The 16,491-nt window shown below is 39.7% G+C and overlaps 1 protein-coding gene across 5 annotated transcripts in view; it reads left to right on the top strand.

Moving 5' to 3' along the window:
* TRMT11 (tRNA methyltransferase 11 homolog) overlaps nt 1-15,315 on the top strand; it is an 86,742-nt gene extending 71,427 nt beyond the window's left edge. For 3 of the 5 annotated variants that reach the window (XM_037843715.1, XM_037843713.1, XM_037843716.1), the window contains one exon: nt 14,758-15,315. In XM_037843715.1, coding sequence (XP_037699643.1) covers nt 14,758-14,889 — 132 coding nt within the window. In that variant the 3' untranslated portion in view covers nt 14,890-15,315. Of the gene's footprint in view, nt 1-7,319; nt 7,522-7,958; nt 8,040-14,757 lie in introns of those variants that run through there. The other 2 variants (XR_005217958.1, XM_037843714.1) reach the window with 2 other exon arrangements.
* Nucleotides 15,316-16,491: the final 1,176 nt, after the last annotated feature.

The following is a 16,491-nucleotide window of genomic DNA, read 5'->3' as shown; positions in this document are numbered from 1 at the left end:
GGTTTCTGATGATAAATTGTCATTTAATGTAATTGGGACTTCCTTGTACATAACATGTTGCTTTTCTCTTGGAGTTTTCAGAGCTCTCTCCTTGCCCTTTCATTAAACAGTTTGACTATCATGTCTGCGCATATTTCTCTTCGAGTTTGTCCTGTTTAGTATTTGATGGGCCTCTTGGATGTGCATATGCAAGTTTTTTTGCCAAGTTTGGGAAGTTTTTGTCATTATTTCGTTGGACATTCCTTCTGCTCCTTTCTCTTCTTTTCTCCCCGGGACTGCCATAATGTATATGTTGGTATGCTTGATGGTCCCCCTCAGGTCTCTTAGGCTATTTCCTCTTTTTCTAATTCTTTTGTCTTTCTGGTTGTCCTGTTTGATTCTATTATACCCCCCACAAAAGCCATGTTCTTTAATGCAATCTTGTGGGGTCAGACTTATTAGTCTTTTGGTTAGGGTGGAATTTTTCCATTGAGTATTTCCATAGAGATGTGATTCACCCAACTGTAGGTGATACCTTTGATTAAATTATTTCCATGGAGGTATGGACACTGCCCATTCAAGGTGGGTCTTGATAAGATCACTGGAGTCCTTTAAGAGAGCTCAGGGAGAGAGAGAAGCTGAGAGAGACAGTTTGGAGAGAAGCTAAGTGCTGACACAGACCCAGATGCTTGTAGATGCTTATAGATGCAGACAGAAAGACATTTAGAGATGCTAATCTAAGAGATGAAGCCCAGAGTTTGCCCTGGAGAGGCTAAGAGAGGACCCCCAGACACTTAAAGAGAAACACGCTAGGAGAACAAATAAGGATGTACAGCAGCTGAGAGAAACTGAGAGAGACAGAAGCTCAGAGACATTTTGGAGAAAGCCACTTTGAAACCAGAAACTAGGAGCAAAGAACAGTAGATGCCAGTCACGTGCCTTCCCAGCTGACAGAGGTGTTCCAGATGTCATTGGCCTTTCTTCAGTGAAGGTATCCTCTTGTTGATCCTTAATGTGAACACTTTTATGGCCTTATAACTTTAACTTTGTGTGCTGGTTTGAATATATTATGACCCCCAGAAAAAACCATGTTCTTTAGTGTAATCTTGTGGGGGCAGATGTATTAGTGTTGATTAGGTTGGAACCTCTTGGTTCAGTGTTTCCATGGAGATGTGGCTCAATCATCTGTGGGCGAGACGTTTCATTGGATTATTTCTGTGGAGGTTTTTTCCCATCCATTCAGGGTGGATCTTTATTGGATCACTGGAGTACTTTAAAAAGAGCTGCACAGGTCCACATGCAGAGCAGCTGTGAGTGACATTTTGGAGAGCAACTGAGAGTGACATTTTGAAGAGGAGCTGCAGCTAAGAGGACAAAACACCCCAAGAGCAACATTTTGGAGAATGCCATTTTGAAACGCAACATGGGAGCAGGTGGACACCAGCCATGTGCCTTCTGAGCTAGCAGAGATTTTCCCGACACCATTGGCGATTCTTCTGTGAAGGTACCCTATGGCTGACGCCTTAGCTTGGACACATTTATAGCCTTAAGGCTGTAACTTTGTAACCAAATAAACCCCCTTTATAAAAGCCAATCCATTTCTGGTGTTTTGCATAATGACAGCTTTAGTAAACCAGAACACTGGTCTTCAACCTGACTCATTTCAATTGTCTTTTCTTTGAATTCACTGGTTCTTTTTTCTGCCAGCTCCAACCTGCTGTTGAAACCCTCCCAGGAGTTTTTCATTAAGTTATTGTGGTCTTTGACTCCAGTAGTTCTGTTTGGTTCCTTTTAAAATTTTTTTCTCTCTTTATTGAGATTCTCATATTGTTCATTCATTTTTTTCCTTAGTTCTTTCAATGTATTTTCCTTCATTTTCTTGAGCATATTGACTATTTTCCTGGTATCCTTTTGTTCTTTCTCTGTATTTTCCTTCATCTCCTTGAGCATATTGAAGATGAGTTTTTTGTAGGCTTTGTCCAGTATTTACACAGTCTGGTCTTCTTCTTTGATGTTTGCTGGATTTTTATCCTCTTCCTCTATATGGGCCATCAATTCCTGTTTCTTTGTCTCATAATCTTTTGTTACACACTGTTTAGTATTTTAAAATGTTAACTCTGGGATTTAGTCCCTGAGCTGTCTTTTTCTTGAGTTGGTATTCAGCTATTGTTAAGACAGGTGTTCTTGCTTGTCAAGAGGTAACAAAACCAGACAAACCAATGCAAAAACACCTTTCATAGTCTTTGCACATTGGCTTTGTGTTGGCTTGTGCTCTCCTTGGAGTTCAGCCCTCCTGTCAAGGTCAGCCCAAGGTGAATACAAAGTGCAGGGTCCTTTTCTGGGCCTCTGTCTTGTCCTTGGCTTGTGGTTGCTAGTGGCCTTCGGAGTTCCCCTGTTCACAGGAATTTGAATGCCCCCTCAACTTCCTAGGAAGTAGACTTTCTCCGGCTCCTGGGTGCTCCACCGCAGGACTTAAACAGGTAAGCCTTTGCCAGAGGCCACCCAACTCAGTTGTTTCTTACCCTGCTTTCTCTGTCTCAACTTCTTTTGCCTGGAGGGAAAATTCTGGGAGGGGGTCTAGTAGGAGAGGAGTTTCCCAGGTCAGTCTTTCTAAGCTGGAACCAGACCAGGGACTTGCAGAGGGAGCACCCACTGGCTCCACACTGCCCTGAGGGGATGAAGGAGGGGCTGGCAAGGAGTCAGAAACTTTTCCTGTGGCTCCTTGAAGCTGTGCTTTCTTGATTCGGCACTTCCCCAGGAAATACAGCCCTGTAACTGTTTTCCATAATTTTGAAGAAGGGTTCTGTGCTGGTTTGGATGTATTGTGTCCCTCAAAACGCCATTATCTTTGATGCAGTCTTGTGTGGGCAGGAAATTTAATTGGATGTTTCCGTGGAGATGTGATCACTCAACTGTGTTCGAGATCTTTCACTGGATAATTTCCATGGAGGTGTGGCCCCGCCCATTCAGCGTGGGCCTTGATTAGTTTACCAGAGCACTATACAAATTCAGACGGAAGAAGCGAGCTTGCTACAGCCAAGAGGGACACTTTGAAGAATGCACGTAAGCTGAGAGAGGAGCTGAAGCTTACAGAGACATTTTGAAGACAGCAGTTGAAAGCAGACTTCTGCTCCAGAGAAGCTAAGAGAGGACAAATGCCCCAAGAGCAACTGAAGAGTGACATTTTTGAGGAACTGCAGCCTAAAGAGGAACATCCTGGGAGAGAGCCATTTTGAAACCAGAACTTGGAGCAGACGCCAGCCACATGCCTTCCCAGCTAACAGAGGTTTTCTGGGTGCCATTGGCCATCCTGTAGTGAAGGTACCCGATTGTTGATGTGTTACCTTGGACACTTTATGGCCTTAAGACTGTAACTGTGTAACCGAATAAACCCCCTTTGTAAAAGCCAATCCATTTCTGGTGTTTTGCATCCCAGCAGCATTAGCAAACTAGAATAGGTTCTGACTTTAAGTCTCCCATGCTGCTTTTGCACAGAGTGGTTTGGAGCAATGGCTACTGTCAGAGTCGGGCCCCTCCGCAATCTGAAGTTGCCAATCAAAGCAGGGATCAGTGATAGGATCACACACCTTCAGATCTTGGGAAACTAGGTCTTTATACCCCACCCTGGCAACAGCAAGCTGTACCAGGGGCCGGAGTTGAGTACCTGTTGCCTGCCAGGATGCCAGGGGACAGGTGGTGGTAGCCACTGCCTGGAGAGTGCAATTCGTTTTCATTTACCACAATTTATCAGCCTCTTCCTCCTGCTCTTCCCTGGATGCTGCACAGTGTTCTAAACTCCAGAGTTTCAAATAATTGATTCAGACAGTTCCTGCCTGTGTGATAGCTGTTCTGGTGGAGGGACTGATTCCTGGAGTGTCCTACTTCGCTATATTCCCACAATCCTCTGCATTAATTCATTTTTAAGGTTCATGTGCTCTACTTAGTTCTGAATTAATTTTGCTATTAATGGTATTTTTCCTTGAGTTTAAACACTGGAGGCTCATTATCCAACATTTTCTTTTATACTTGTGCAACTAAATGGTTTTGCCAAATAAAAAACTGGATTTTTTGTTACGTTAATGCTATTATAACTAGTTTTAAATGATTTCTTTTTCTGTTAAAACAAGAAAAAGCAAAAGTCTACTGCTCTACTCCCAGGAAGGCAATCATTCAAGATATCTGAATCCTGTTACATGTGGTGCTATTTGGATATGACCATTTTATTTGCAGAAACAGGCAGTTCTCTGAAGACAGTGAGAACATTTGCCTTTTTTTCTCCAGCTCTAAAGCTCACGTTTTCAAGCTATGACAGTAACAGTCATGGTGTTAAAGAATCTTAGCAGTAGGCCAACTTCAATTATCTAAAATGTGATCTGGGGAGTCCAAAATATGGTTAGGCGAAATAAAAGGTTTATGTGGAGCATAATCTTGTAGAGCTTTTTTTTTCCCTTGCATGAATGACACATTTTCCACTTCATATTTTTTTTGTATTTTTTTTACCCATCATGTGGTTACTTAAAATATTATCACATTATATATGTAATATATATAACATATAATTATGTGCATTATTAACATATTAGTATAGAATTATCTTTCTAGTGTTTTTCAACATCAAACATGAACTTGCATCCTCTTCCTTCTCTATGATCCACCAAGAATCCAATGCTGAGATTTTAGTGTGCATGCTTTGCTCCAACCATAAATGTGCAGCTTAATGAATAATTATAAAGTAAACATCTATGTCATCACCACCAGGGCCTAGATACAAAATGATGTAGATGTTCTGAGTCTGTTTCTGGTCATAAACTCTTCCCCCCCCCCCCCGGGTATAACCACTATTCTGCCTTTTACGGTGATCAGTTTCTGGCTTTTTTTGTGTGTAGTATCATTATTATAGAATTCATCCCTGAACAAAATAGTTTTGCTTGTTTTTGATCTTTATATAAATGTATTTGCATTTTTGTTAGTTTTTCTTTTAATGGATTGTGAAGATTTTAGAAAGTCACTTAGGTGGTGAACAGTCTCCAGATTGAAGCAAATGAGTACACCTGCAAATGCCTGTGCATGTCTGAGGTGGTTTGAAGCTGTTATGTACCCCAGAAAAGGCCATGTTCTTTTAATTCATTTCTATGGGCGTAGAACTATTACGGTGGGACCTTTTGATTAGGTGATTTCAGTTGAGATGTGACCCACATCATTCAGGGTGGGTCTTGATCCTCTTGCTAGAGTCCTTTAAAGAGGTTAAAATGCATACAAAATCTGAGAGAGAAAATTAAGAGAAGCTCTTAGAAAAAGTCCCAGTGAAGCTGGGAGGAAGCCACTGAAGCCAGAGGCTGAAAAGAATGAAACCCCGGAAAGAAAGACCAGCAGATGCTGGCCATGTGCCTTTCCATGTGCAGAGGTGTCCCAGATGCCAGCAGCCTGTCTTCAGAGTCCATGTATCATCCTGTTGAGGCCTTGAATTGGACATTTTCTTGGCCTAAGAACTGTAAATTATAAGTTAATAAATCTCAATTGTAAAGGCCAGCCCATTTCTGGTATATTGCATTTGGCAGCTTTAGCAAACCAAAACAGTGTCCTTGCCTGTCACTCATCCTTTGCTGCTTACAAGGGTAGGCACAAGTCTTCTTAGTTTTAATTAAATATTCTTTATAGTAACTAATAAAATGTCATTACATTTTCATCTGGTGTTGTTGACCCTGTATTCTTTTAGTAAGTATAGTTAAGTTTTGAATTTTATGGAGTTATAGACTTTAGTAGACAGCATGTAGAAAGTGCGAGCAGTTCTGTATCATCTTGATACAGAAGCACCAAGAGCCGCAGTACTTTACTTACAGTTAGAGAGAAGTTATATGCTGTGTGCCAGAAGTCCAAGTTCATTCTTCAAATGTCACTTACATTTCAGAACTGTAGGTGTGAAGATTTTAATATATGTGTAGTAAAATGTGTTCAGAGAGTCTAGGTAATTTGATATCTTACTGGGAAATGAACTTTTTAAAAAAGTACAGATTATGTGTAAATTCCTCAATTAGGGATGAAGATTTTCGACCTTACCTTGTTCCCATTATGAGTGTGCTGGGAGTTTCTCTTCATAGTATTGGATGCCAGACTTTTGACCTGCTTGTCCTTGGTTTGGAAATGGCCAGTGCTGTTTATAGTTGTATGACTTTAGCACCAGTGGTTTCTATAGCTACTGTCCAGTACCAGATGTAGAAGAGTGGGAAGCTTTGATAAGAGGAGCAGGATTTTTAAACAAAAGCCGGACATGGGTAATTACCCTGAAGCTGAACTTAGGCCCACTGTATTCAGCAGTGTCACTTCCATTTTATTTCACTCTGCTGATTGCAGGAAAGAAAATCTACCCACTTTTTCTCTTCCATTTCTTTGCCTTCTTCCTCTCACCTTATTTGAGAATTTGTCTCTTGGCTTCTGTTGGTTTCATGAATCCTGAAGTCTTTTCTGACAAAATCAGGTCAGCACCCCCAGTTGTGGTGGCTCTTACTGTGATGACAGCCTCACTGGTTTTCACTTATCAGAGAATACGTTTGGTAAGCCATTTGTATTCAAATGTGTGCAATGAAACTGCTGTTTTATATAAACTACTGTCACTTTAGAGTATAAATGACTTAAGGTTATTACTAGTGAGGTGGAAGAAATCGTTATCTCATCATCAGGAGCTGTCAGTGAGTAAAAGAACAACTTAAGCCTGACGTATAATTACAATAGAAGCATTTGGCCTTCTGCTGAATGGTATAGAATTCTGCAACCTCATCACCAAGACGACACCTTTCTAGGAAAAGTCCCTGGTTTTTAAAAAAGAGTCATAAGTTGATTATTTTCCTTAGCTGATTTCACTGATGTTTTGAGGATTTTATAAAATTAACTTCTTTGAAAGTGATGGAACACTCTGAGAGAGATTTTGGTGTTAGAATGTGGTAGAGGGCTGGTGAGAGATGAGGCTGCAGAGGTAAGCAAGGGGAAGCTAATTTGTAGTAGAGGTGGGGGGCAAGGAAGCTGAGGAAATTCAAATCTGATGACTGTTCTTTTCTCTGTCAAGAAGGGTAAGTTTTTACCAAGAGTGAATAAACAGATACTAATGAAGGTCTTGAGGACAGGTGAAATTTGGGGAAAGCTGCTACAAGAATGGGAAACGTAGCTATGTCTTTTTGCTATTTTACCTTCATGTACTTTTGATATTTTTATACACCCACCCCCAACTTGATTACATGTTTCCTGAGAGGAAAGCCATGGCTTTCTTCAGTCAGCATGTATTTATGTGACCATTGTGTCAGGTGTTGGGGCTTAACCGACTAACGAGGCGTGGTCCTTATCCTTAGAGACCTTGTTCCACGGGACAGATGCTCACACCACCATCCCCCCATGACATGGTGGGTGCTGTAGGCACCTGCCTGAGAAGCTGATGCTCAAGGCAAGTGTGGTAGATGAGCTGGTGGGCAGCCAACATTTCAAGCAAAGGTACAGGGGTGTGAGTGGGGTTGTGGTGCATTTAGGAAACCCTGGATGTTTCAGCATGACTGCGATACTGAGTATTCTGGGGGATTGGCCAGTGAAGAACTGGACACCTAATAGGAGGCTCTGTGTTGAAGGGCCTCATGTAGCAAAGTTTTAAGGTCGTTCTGTTGGTGATCATGATCCCATGGGGTTATTAGGAGAGTGGCAGTTCAGTGTGCAGACCAGTTTACAGTATGGGAAGATACCCGGGATACCAGTGAAGTGGGTGCTGGCATGATCAGGCACAGATGATGAAGCTGTAAATTAAGAGAGGTAGAATTGGAGATAGTAGAGGAGATGATGGAATGGAGCCTTTTTGGGAAGGGAGATATGACAGGACTTAGTGGCTGGTTGGATAACTGGGGTAAGGGGGACAGGAGTTATGGATGACTTGTAGAAATCTGGCTTGGGACACTGAAGTGGATAGTATTTTTTTTGCACATATTTTTATACCCCATGTGCAGGTCCCTCTCCGGGGCTACTGAACTTGTCTCCCAGCTGGCTTCCACTGCTACAGTTGCTCCTTCCCTTCCATTTCCTACACAGTAAGTGGCCAGATTATCTTTCAGAATTAATAGATAATGAAACCCCCTGCTTAAACTCAATGAGTTTATGTGGAAGTTAGAATAAATTTGATACATGGCATCCTTTGAGGTTTGTTCTGTAGCTACTTGTTGAATAGTGCATTGAGGGATATTGCCTTTTTGTATATATGCTGTGTTTTGCTTTGGGGAGGTGGCTGAAAGTGTATCTGTGGCCTATGATATTCTTTGAGATTTGCTAACTACTTGTTGAATTGCGCTTGGAAGGTTGTCGCTTTTATGTATGTATGTTATATTCTACAATTTAAAAAAAAAGAATAAAATTCAAAATCATTCATATATCCTCCTGATCTGGGCCTTTACTTGTCTCTCCAATTACTTGTCTCTCCAATTTCATTTTGTGCCATCTTTTGTTTACCAAGCTTCGGCTACATGAGCCTTCTTGCAATGTGCGTAATGTTTTTACCTCCTTCCAGTCTCAGGATCTTCTCATATCATGTCTTATCTGCCTGTCATAATTTCTTATCCCTTCTTTGTATAAGTAAGTTTAATTTATCCTTTCGGTCTTAGATAAATGTCACCTCCTTAGGGAGGCCTTCCTTGTCCACCCCCTTCACCCATCTGTTTAAGTATTTCCTTAAATTCACAGGGTGGTCTTTTCTTTTCAGTGTTTAATTGCAATTTCTAAATATATGTTTGGTTGTATACTGTTTACTGTTTCTCTGTGCAGCTAGTACATAAGGTCTGTGAATTTTTTTGCCCACTACTCAATAAATACAGAATGAATAGTAACTGTTTATTATTTGGTCACCTCTAGAATAAAAACAGGTTCAGTAGGATTTAAATCGTTCTTCTGAAGCATGAGTAGGAACAGATAGTTATAGCTAATCAAAACTTTTTCTTTTTGAAAATGCTCTGAATTTCACTGTTACTGTGAAAATACTCTTCAAAAATCAGTAGTGCAATGCATTTTAATCCCATAATACCAAGGCCTCATTTCTTTGCAAGAAGCAAACTGATAAAGCAGTGGAATTGCCTTCCCTTTGTTTAAGGAGTGGGTAATAAAAGAGAATGGCACATTTCTGGGAAAGGGTGGTTATTAAGAAGGATATTTTACCTTAGGGGAGTTCTCAATGCAGAATCTTTGCTTCCTTCAAAATCTGAGCAGTTTATGATGCTCAATTTGAGAAACACTTGGATATATGTGTTTTCTCACAATAATAACCCAGAATGTCACATATTTCTGTATAAAGTGTCAGTTTTAATTGTTACTGCAGAACATACCGTCCTGTGTTTTTTTGCTTGGGAATTTGTTCCCCTTTAGATTAAAATGTATTAAATTATGAAGTGGCCGAAGTACTTTTCCTCTAAATGTCTTTTTTTATTCTCTTTGATTCTCTATTTCAGTGTACAGTTAGTTTTGAAAATAGCTAAGGATTAACTGAATAAGGTCCCATTTATGTACTTTCTTCTAAAGAACAGTTTGCAATTCTAGGTTGGACACAGTGACAGTAATACATCTTGAATCACCAAAGTGAATATATATATATAAATAATGATTTCCACTTCATTCTTTCAACGAATGAAATGATATGAAAAAATGCTAATGCTCCCGTGAGGGAAAAAGCCACCCTGGTCATGTTGGGGCTGCGTGACAATGTGGCTGGGACACAGAGCACTTCTCGCTGCGCATGTCTGCTTGGTTTCAACCTGTTTCAATCCACCTGAAGAAATGCTAGAGAGGATTTATCAGCTTCGGCCAGCAGAGGGCAGTGTACGCATAAAAGTCCCACCAACTCTTAAGGCTTCCTTTAGTTTCTTTGGCAAATGTGTTAAAATTCCTCCCGTGGTTTATGTTCACAATTAGTGGTACTGATAGGACAGGAAATCGGTTGGGAGGGACAGTGGTTGATGGGGTTCTGTCTAAAAATTTAGATCTGAAATATGTGCTACCGTAACATTGCTGTTCAGTGAGAGATATCCTCTAAATGTCAAACTCCACTAATCTACCATGTGGAAAATTAACTCTTTAGCCATTGTTTTGATGTAATTTCTACTAAAATAAAGTATAAGGTAAAAAAGCATGAGCTTTGAAGTCTGACCCCTGTGACCTGTGGCAAGTTAAACTCTTTCAGTCTCCGTTTCCTTTTCTGCAAAATACAGATAATAATCTGCTATAAAAAGATACAGAAAATTAAATAGTTATGTAAAGCACATATTTGGTAATAAATACAATATTAATTCCTTTGTTAAATCAGAATTTGTATGTTTCTTTTAATATTTACAATCACTGATTGCCTCACAAGATTAAGTGATATGTTTGAAAGCTATATATTTCCCTTATATAGCCTTTTGTGGCTAGCACAACTTTTCCTACAGAAACTCATGGTTATGGTAAAATGACAATAAACAATAGATAGTGTAATCAACAGTCTTAGTGTAATATTTTATTCATATAACCATGCTGCAACATGTAACCAGTAGTTATGAAATTTGGTAAAGGTCATCCGGAAACTTTCATCAACGTAGGTTTTGCTCGTTGTTTCATAATTACTTGTGTGCGTTATTTTCCATCAAGTATTTCTTGCTTGCTAAAAATTGGCAGACCTTAAGTTTCAGGATATATAGATGATACCATGACTGGTGGTGGTAGACAAATTTGGAAATGTTAGAGAGATCAGAAGTCAGACACTGAGACAAGCTTGAGTTAATAAAGGAGACAAAAGGTTTTGTTGCTTGAGGAGACTCTTCTCCCTTTAAGTAAACACTTTGGCCTTTGAGATACTGAGTTGAAAAGAAAATCTGCAGATATTCTTTGTTGAGATGTGCAGGGAATGTGCATAGAGAAGAGCCTTGAAAATGTGTTGAAAAATATGTGGAGTTGAATATCATCATCTCAAGTGTTAGCCCTGGTACACTAATCCAAAGATAGTATGAAGGAGAGGTTGGGAGAAAAGAGGAAAACAAAAATTGAGTTTGCTGTCATTGAGGCGACATAAATTCTGAATGCTGCAAATAGTATACTTCATATAGACTAGGGGAGATTTTAAATGTGTATTGTTCATGTTCATAGCTATATGGTGTTTCTACATATGGTATTATGTATGGGATGATACATGTTAGACAGTAGACACTGAATGTTTCATGTGGGACATTTTCATGTGGGCTTTTCCAACTTAGGTGAAAATGGTAGCCAAAGTCCCTGGAGTCTGGCACATTCTGAAACAGGACTTACTGCTGCTGGTTGTTAGAATGACCCTTGCCAGATCCCTGGCTGCACAAGGGATTTGGAGCTTTTGGGTCCTCTGGGGATCTTTGTTATGAATCTTCTTTTTCTTAGTCAGGGGGCAGTCGGTCTCGTACAGGTGAGCATTCCAGCACAGGAACACAGACTGCCCACTGTTTCTTCTTGACCACCTGGGAGATAAAGAAGGTAGGATTTTTTTCCCCCAGAGGTTGCATTTCCAAGGTTAATGGTCTTTCCCAACTTTTCCAGTAGCAGGCATCTCTTCCACTGTGTCCTTGAAGCACTGAACACAGAGTCATTTAAGAGCTTATTTTGCTTTTACTTTATTCTGAGGGAATTCTTGGGATCTCAGGTATTCATTTGAAGAATGTTATAGGTAGTATGTGTTTTCTTAACCATTAGTGAGTATAGGTTTTTAACCATGACTTCTGGGTTTTTCAGGCTTCTCTTGTTAATTTCCAGTGTCTAACTCTAATTTATATCTCTGTTCTTTACCACCAGTTTGCCCTATTTATGTCCTTCAAGTCAAAGAAACCTGTCTTACATTGTGCTTTGTCTTACATTGTGCTCCTTTTTTTGTCTTCCGCTTCCCCCAATGAGCTGTATCCCAGCAAGCTATGGCTGCTAGGCAGAGCAACTGAGCCTTGAGTCGGTTCTCCATCCCATCCCATCCTCAGCTGTCTTAACATGACTCTGCCTTCTAAGATTACACACTGGAATCGCACATTTTCTGTTACACTGCTCCAGCTCTGGGATAGTCTATTCGGGGATGGCAATGATCTTGCATGGCCTAGAGGATCCACAGGGAGAATAGAGGACAAAAAGCAGAGCTGGGAAGCCTTATGTCTGATTGTATTTTGATTCCTCCTGTGCAGGTGAGGAAAGCAAGGAGATGGCATCCAGTAAACTGATGCATAATTGAATCTAACTCCCAAACATTAAGAGAAAAACCTCAGAACTGGGGAAAATTTGAACTCATTTGGATTTTCTAATATGTCATATTAGATATGCATTTTAATACATTGAGTTCGGTCTCTCAGTATGGGGAACAGCTTGGAGAGAGAGCCAAAGAAGGCAAGGCAATTGACCATTTAGGAGGAAGAAGAGGGAGTGGAGGAGGGAAGGAGGGGGAGAGGGAGTCAGGGCGGGGGGGAGAGAGAGAGAGAGAGAGAGAGAGAGAGAGAAGGAAGACCTAAACTAAAGTTCTGGAACTCTGTGTGAAGAGGAAAAGTGAATTTGAGAGATCAAGGATGTAGAATCTAAGATTTGTTGACTGATGAAGTGTGAGAGGAGGAGGGAAAGGGAGTAGAACCAGGTTTCCAGTGTCATGAGTGGGTGGAGGCTGGTGCAGTGAACTGCATGAGAAATGGCAGCATCCAGACATAGCCTTAAAATACAGCCAACGAAAAGCACTTCTGCCAGGATTAAGCTAATGTAGTTTTGGAAGTGGACAAGTTTTCTGGAGATCTTAATTGACACAAGGACAGGATTAGAATACCCAGAGAAGTGGATGGATGGCATGTTCCTTTCCTGTGACCCTTCAGTCAGACGTCTGGTGAAAGTTGAAATGAACAAGTTGAGGTTAAACACTGGTACATTTGTGTTCTGGATATACGGCTGCTGTCATGGGTACAGGCCTGAGATGTGGACCAGATATGTGTCCTCCTGCAAAATTCACTCTGTCCCTAGGGTTATGGTATCCCACAAGCATCCCCAGGGCTTCCTGTATGTCCTCCTGGTATGAAAATTGTGTGTTATTGAAATATATCTTCTTAATCAACGGAGTATGATTGTACTTCTGATTCAGTTCTGTTCCTTTCCTGGTAGGCAGCCTCGCTAGTCAGGTCTTAGCCTGTCACCTGTTTATTTCTAGAGCTACTCCTGCTTCTTGGGTTGGGAAAAGCAGTGGGCTCTTCTGGAGAAAACCTTATGATGTAGTTATGAGTATAGCCTCTGGGGTCAAACAACCAGGTTCAAATCCTTGTTCTGCCACCTACCAGCTAGTTTGTCTTGAGCCTGTCCTTTTTAGGGAATTTCCTCATCTGTAAAATGGTGATAATAGTATATCTGTCTCATAGAACTGATACGAATTTATATTAGATAGTGCTGTAAAATATTTAGCATTGTCCTTGACATGTAAAAAATACCCTGTAAATACTACCTCTGATTTGGGATTCTTTAATGGCATACCTATAGGTTGACTGAATCAAAGTTATCTTTCTGTGTAGAGAGTCTGAAGTTAATAATCATTCGCAGGTTTTTCTGTGTTTGCTGGAATTTAGAACTGTCATATATTTAGTGCCATAAAATTTAAGCCACCACCTATTTGTTTTTGATGAATTAGGAACTGTGGACATATCTAATACTTTTTAATAATTTGTTTTTGTGTGTGTTTTGAGGTGTGTAACAAAACAGTTTCTGAATAAACAAATGAGCCAACATAATTTTAGTTTGGCTAAACCTAGGTTTTTTTGTTTGTTTGTTTTTTAATGGGAGGATGAAGATAACTCATTTCATACGGGAACATTCAGCAAAAATAAGAAAATATTTTAAGGATTGATACATTCCTGATATATGTGTAGCTACAATTTGGATACTAAAATTGGGATAAAAAATTAAGCTTCATATTTTCTGATTGATTCTCCTTACCTATTTTCAAAATCACATTAATCAATGTGTAATTAAATATGAATTTACAGAAGTGCATGAGAAATGAGATTTTATATCTAATTAGATGTTTTCCCACAGTTTGTGATGGTTAGTGAAATTGGATTGGGAAACTGATATTTCATGTTTCCTGCCAGTGTTCTGGCCCCTCAGTTTTCTAAGCCCCAAATACCTCTTATGTCTAGCCCAGAGGGATATTTCCATGTACAGACTCCAGTCTGAGGACTGGTCCTTCCCTGTGTCTGAAGTCCGGAAGTGTGGAAATCACTTGTTTAGCTTGTGACTTCGTCTACCAGGGTTACTTGAAGTTGCTGGAAACTGGTTACTTCAGTAACTGGCATGGCTATTCCCCCAAACAGTCATCTGTGTGATATCATATGAAGGCTGTAATCTGTTACAGAAGTAGAAGCTTTCTCTGGAGTAGAAGCTTCCTTGCGTGATAGTTCTTACTCATAGTCCCAGATGATTTCAGTCTGTGCTAAATCAGGAATCAGGTGATGCAAACTGTGGCCCAGGCTGAGCACGAGGGCAGTTGTCTTTACCCTCCCCGGGTCTCAGCTTTCTCAGGAAGAGTACTTGTTGCAGAAGATTGTGGTGAGGCTAGATGACGAGAAGCCAGTGGAGCACCTGGGATAACCAAGGATGATGCAGATGTAAAGTGGTTGTATATTTCTGATTTAGTTAATAAGGAAAAACAAATGTGTACTAGGGGACAAGATTTTGCTTAAAGTAAATGACTACTTTGGTTGCAAGCTAACCAAAGAAATAACTCAAGCGCTTTCTTTTCTGTATTTTCCAACCAAGCAGAACCGGGACCGGTATTCACGTCTCTTAAGTGATCAGATTCTGCCATACCGAGGTCATAATTCCTTTCGTGAGAAATATTTCAGTGGGGTCACAAAAAGAATTGCCAAGGAAGAAAAATCCAACCAGGAGTGAAAATTAAGACTGTAACAATGAAGAAAGAATAAGGATATGATAGAAAACACGTCTGGATGTGAACTTTAATGTGTGATCCAGAAGATATGTACTGTTTATATAAAAAAATAAATACTACAAAGTAAATTGAGCAACTCTTTTAAAATTAGCTGGTTTTATACAATATTTTATTGTATGTGTTTTTGAACTTTATTTAATTTATATTTGTACTTTCAAGTATTAGTGGATATTGACTCAAAACAATTATATTTTTTACCATTAATTTGCAAAGGGAATTATTGTTGGCTTTTAAACCGGTATCTGCTGGATGTGTTATAGGCAGTTAATAGTGGTTCAGAATGTTTCATTAGGCAGAATTGTTTAATTTGGTTTTGGATTATAATTTACCTTGCCACTAATAAAGTTTATGGAGAATTCTTAAAATCATGTGGTATTCAGTGCTTTTTGGGGAGGGTAGGGTGGATTTGATGAAGGAAATGAATTTTATTTCTAAATTCCAGACAAATAAGTGATAACAGAGATAATGGTGTGATGAGAAAAGATAGAAAGTGGTAAACTGAAAAAGGCCTCCTTGGATTAGCTCTTGCATTCCTAAACCTTGACTTTCGGTCAGGTTAACTACCCACAAGTTTTGATTTAGCAAGTAACTGATAGTTAAAGCAGTAACAACACAAATCCTTAATGGTCCCCTAATGGTATTAAGCCTAATAAGTACTATTTGAAATAGAAGCTTTATTTTTCTTAAAGGAGAAACTTTGCTGAGATCACATTGTGTCCATCATGAAAAAAATCTCATTTGAAACCACGGTACCCATTAGTTCAGGCTACTAATGGCTTTCCTGCCTTTGGTGGTCAAATGTACCTCAGCAGGGTGGTGGAAAATAGATCCTCTGCCTCTAACCAGTGCCTATTTTTATTTATGTATTTATTATTACTTTAGTGTTCCACTGGCTTTTATGGGCTCACAATATTAATGCACAAGCGTTAGGACCTCCAAAAGACCAGAGCTGACCAAGCAAAGGGCAGGCCGTCTGCCTTGTTCTCTCTCCTTTTCTTGTCCTGGAGCTCTGGATTTCCATAGCAGATCTCAGACATTTCAGTGGTTGTTTTCTTTGGGTTTCTGGATGTGAGTTGTGGTGCACTGGGGAAAATCTAAAAGTATTCAAGGATGATTTATTTGCAGTATTTTTGTTAAAAACTATCTTACGTAAAATTTTTTGAGGTTGTATGTATGTGGGGGGTCAGTTTGAAACTTTGTAGCTGACTAAATTTGGAATATGAGATTTTAGCTCAGCCCCCCCCCCTTTTTTTGTTTTCACAAAAATTAGTTCAGACAGTTCTGAAAAAATTACATTAATTTTAGTCACTGTGTCCTTAAAAATGATCTAACACTTAAATATTTCAAATTATTTCATATTACTACTAATTGAGGCTTCTGATCTTTAATTCTTATTAATTACTGTGAGACTTATTTGCATATTTGTAAGTTCAGTCTCCCATTCCTGACCTCTTACTAGGCTCAAGGTGTGAATTTGTGTAGTTATTTTAAAGTTGGTACTCAGAAGTGAAAAAGGAACCTGATCATGTTCATCCAGTTTTGAT

This window comes from Choloepus didactylus, chromosome 7, assembly GCF_015220235.1.
Source record: "Choloepus didactylus isolate mChoDid1 chromosome 7, mChoDid1.pri, whole genome shotgun sequence".
Lineage (NCBI taxonomy): Eukaryota > Metazoa > Chordata > Mammalia > Pilosa > Megalonychidae > Choloepus > Choloepus didactylus.
The sequence above is the reverse complement of the archived record's forward strand: the minus strand, read 5'-3'. Positions and strand labels throughout refer to the sequence as shown.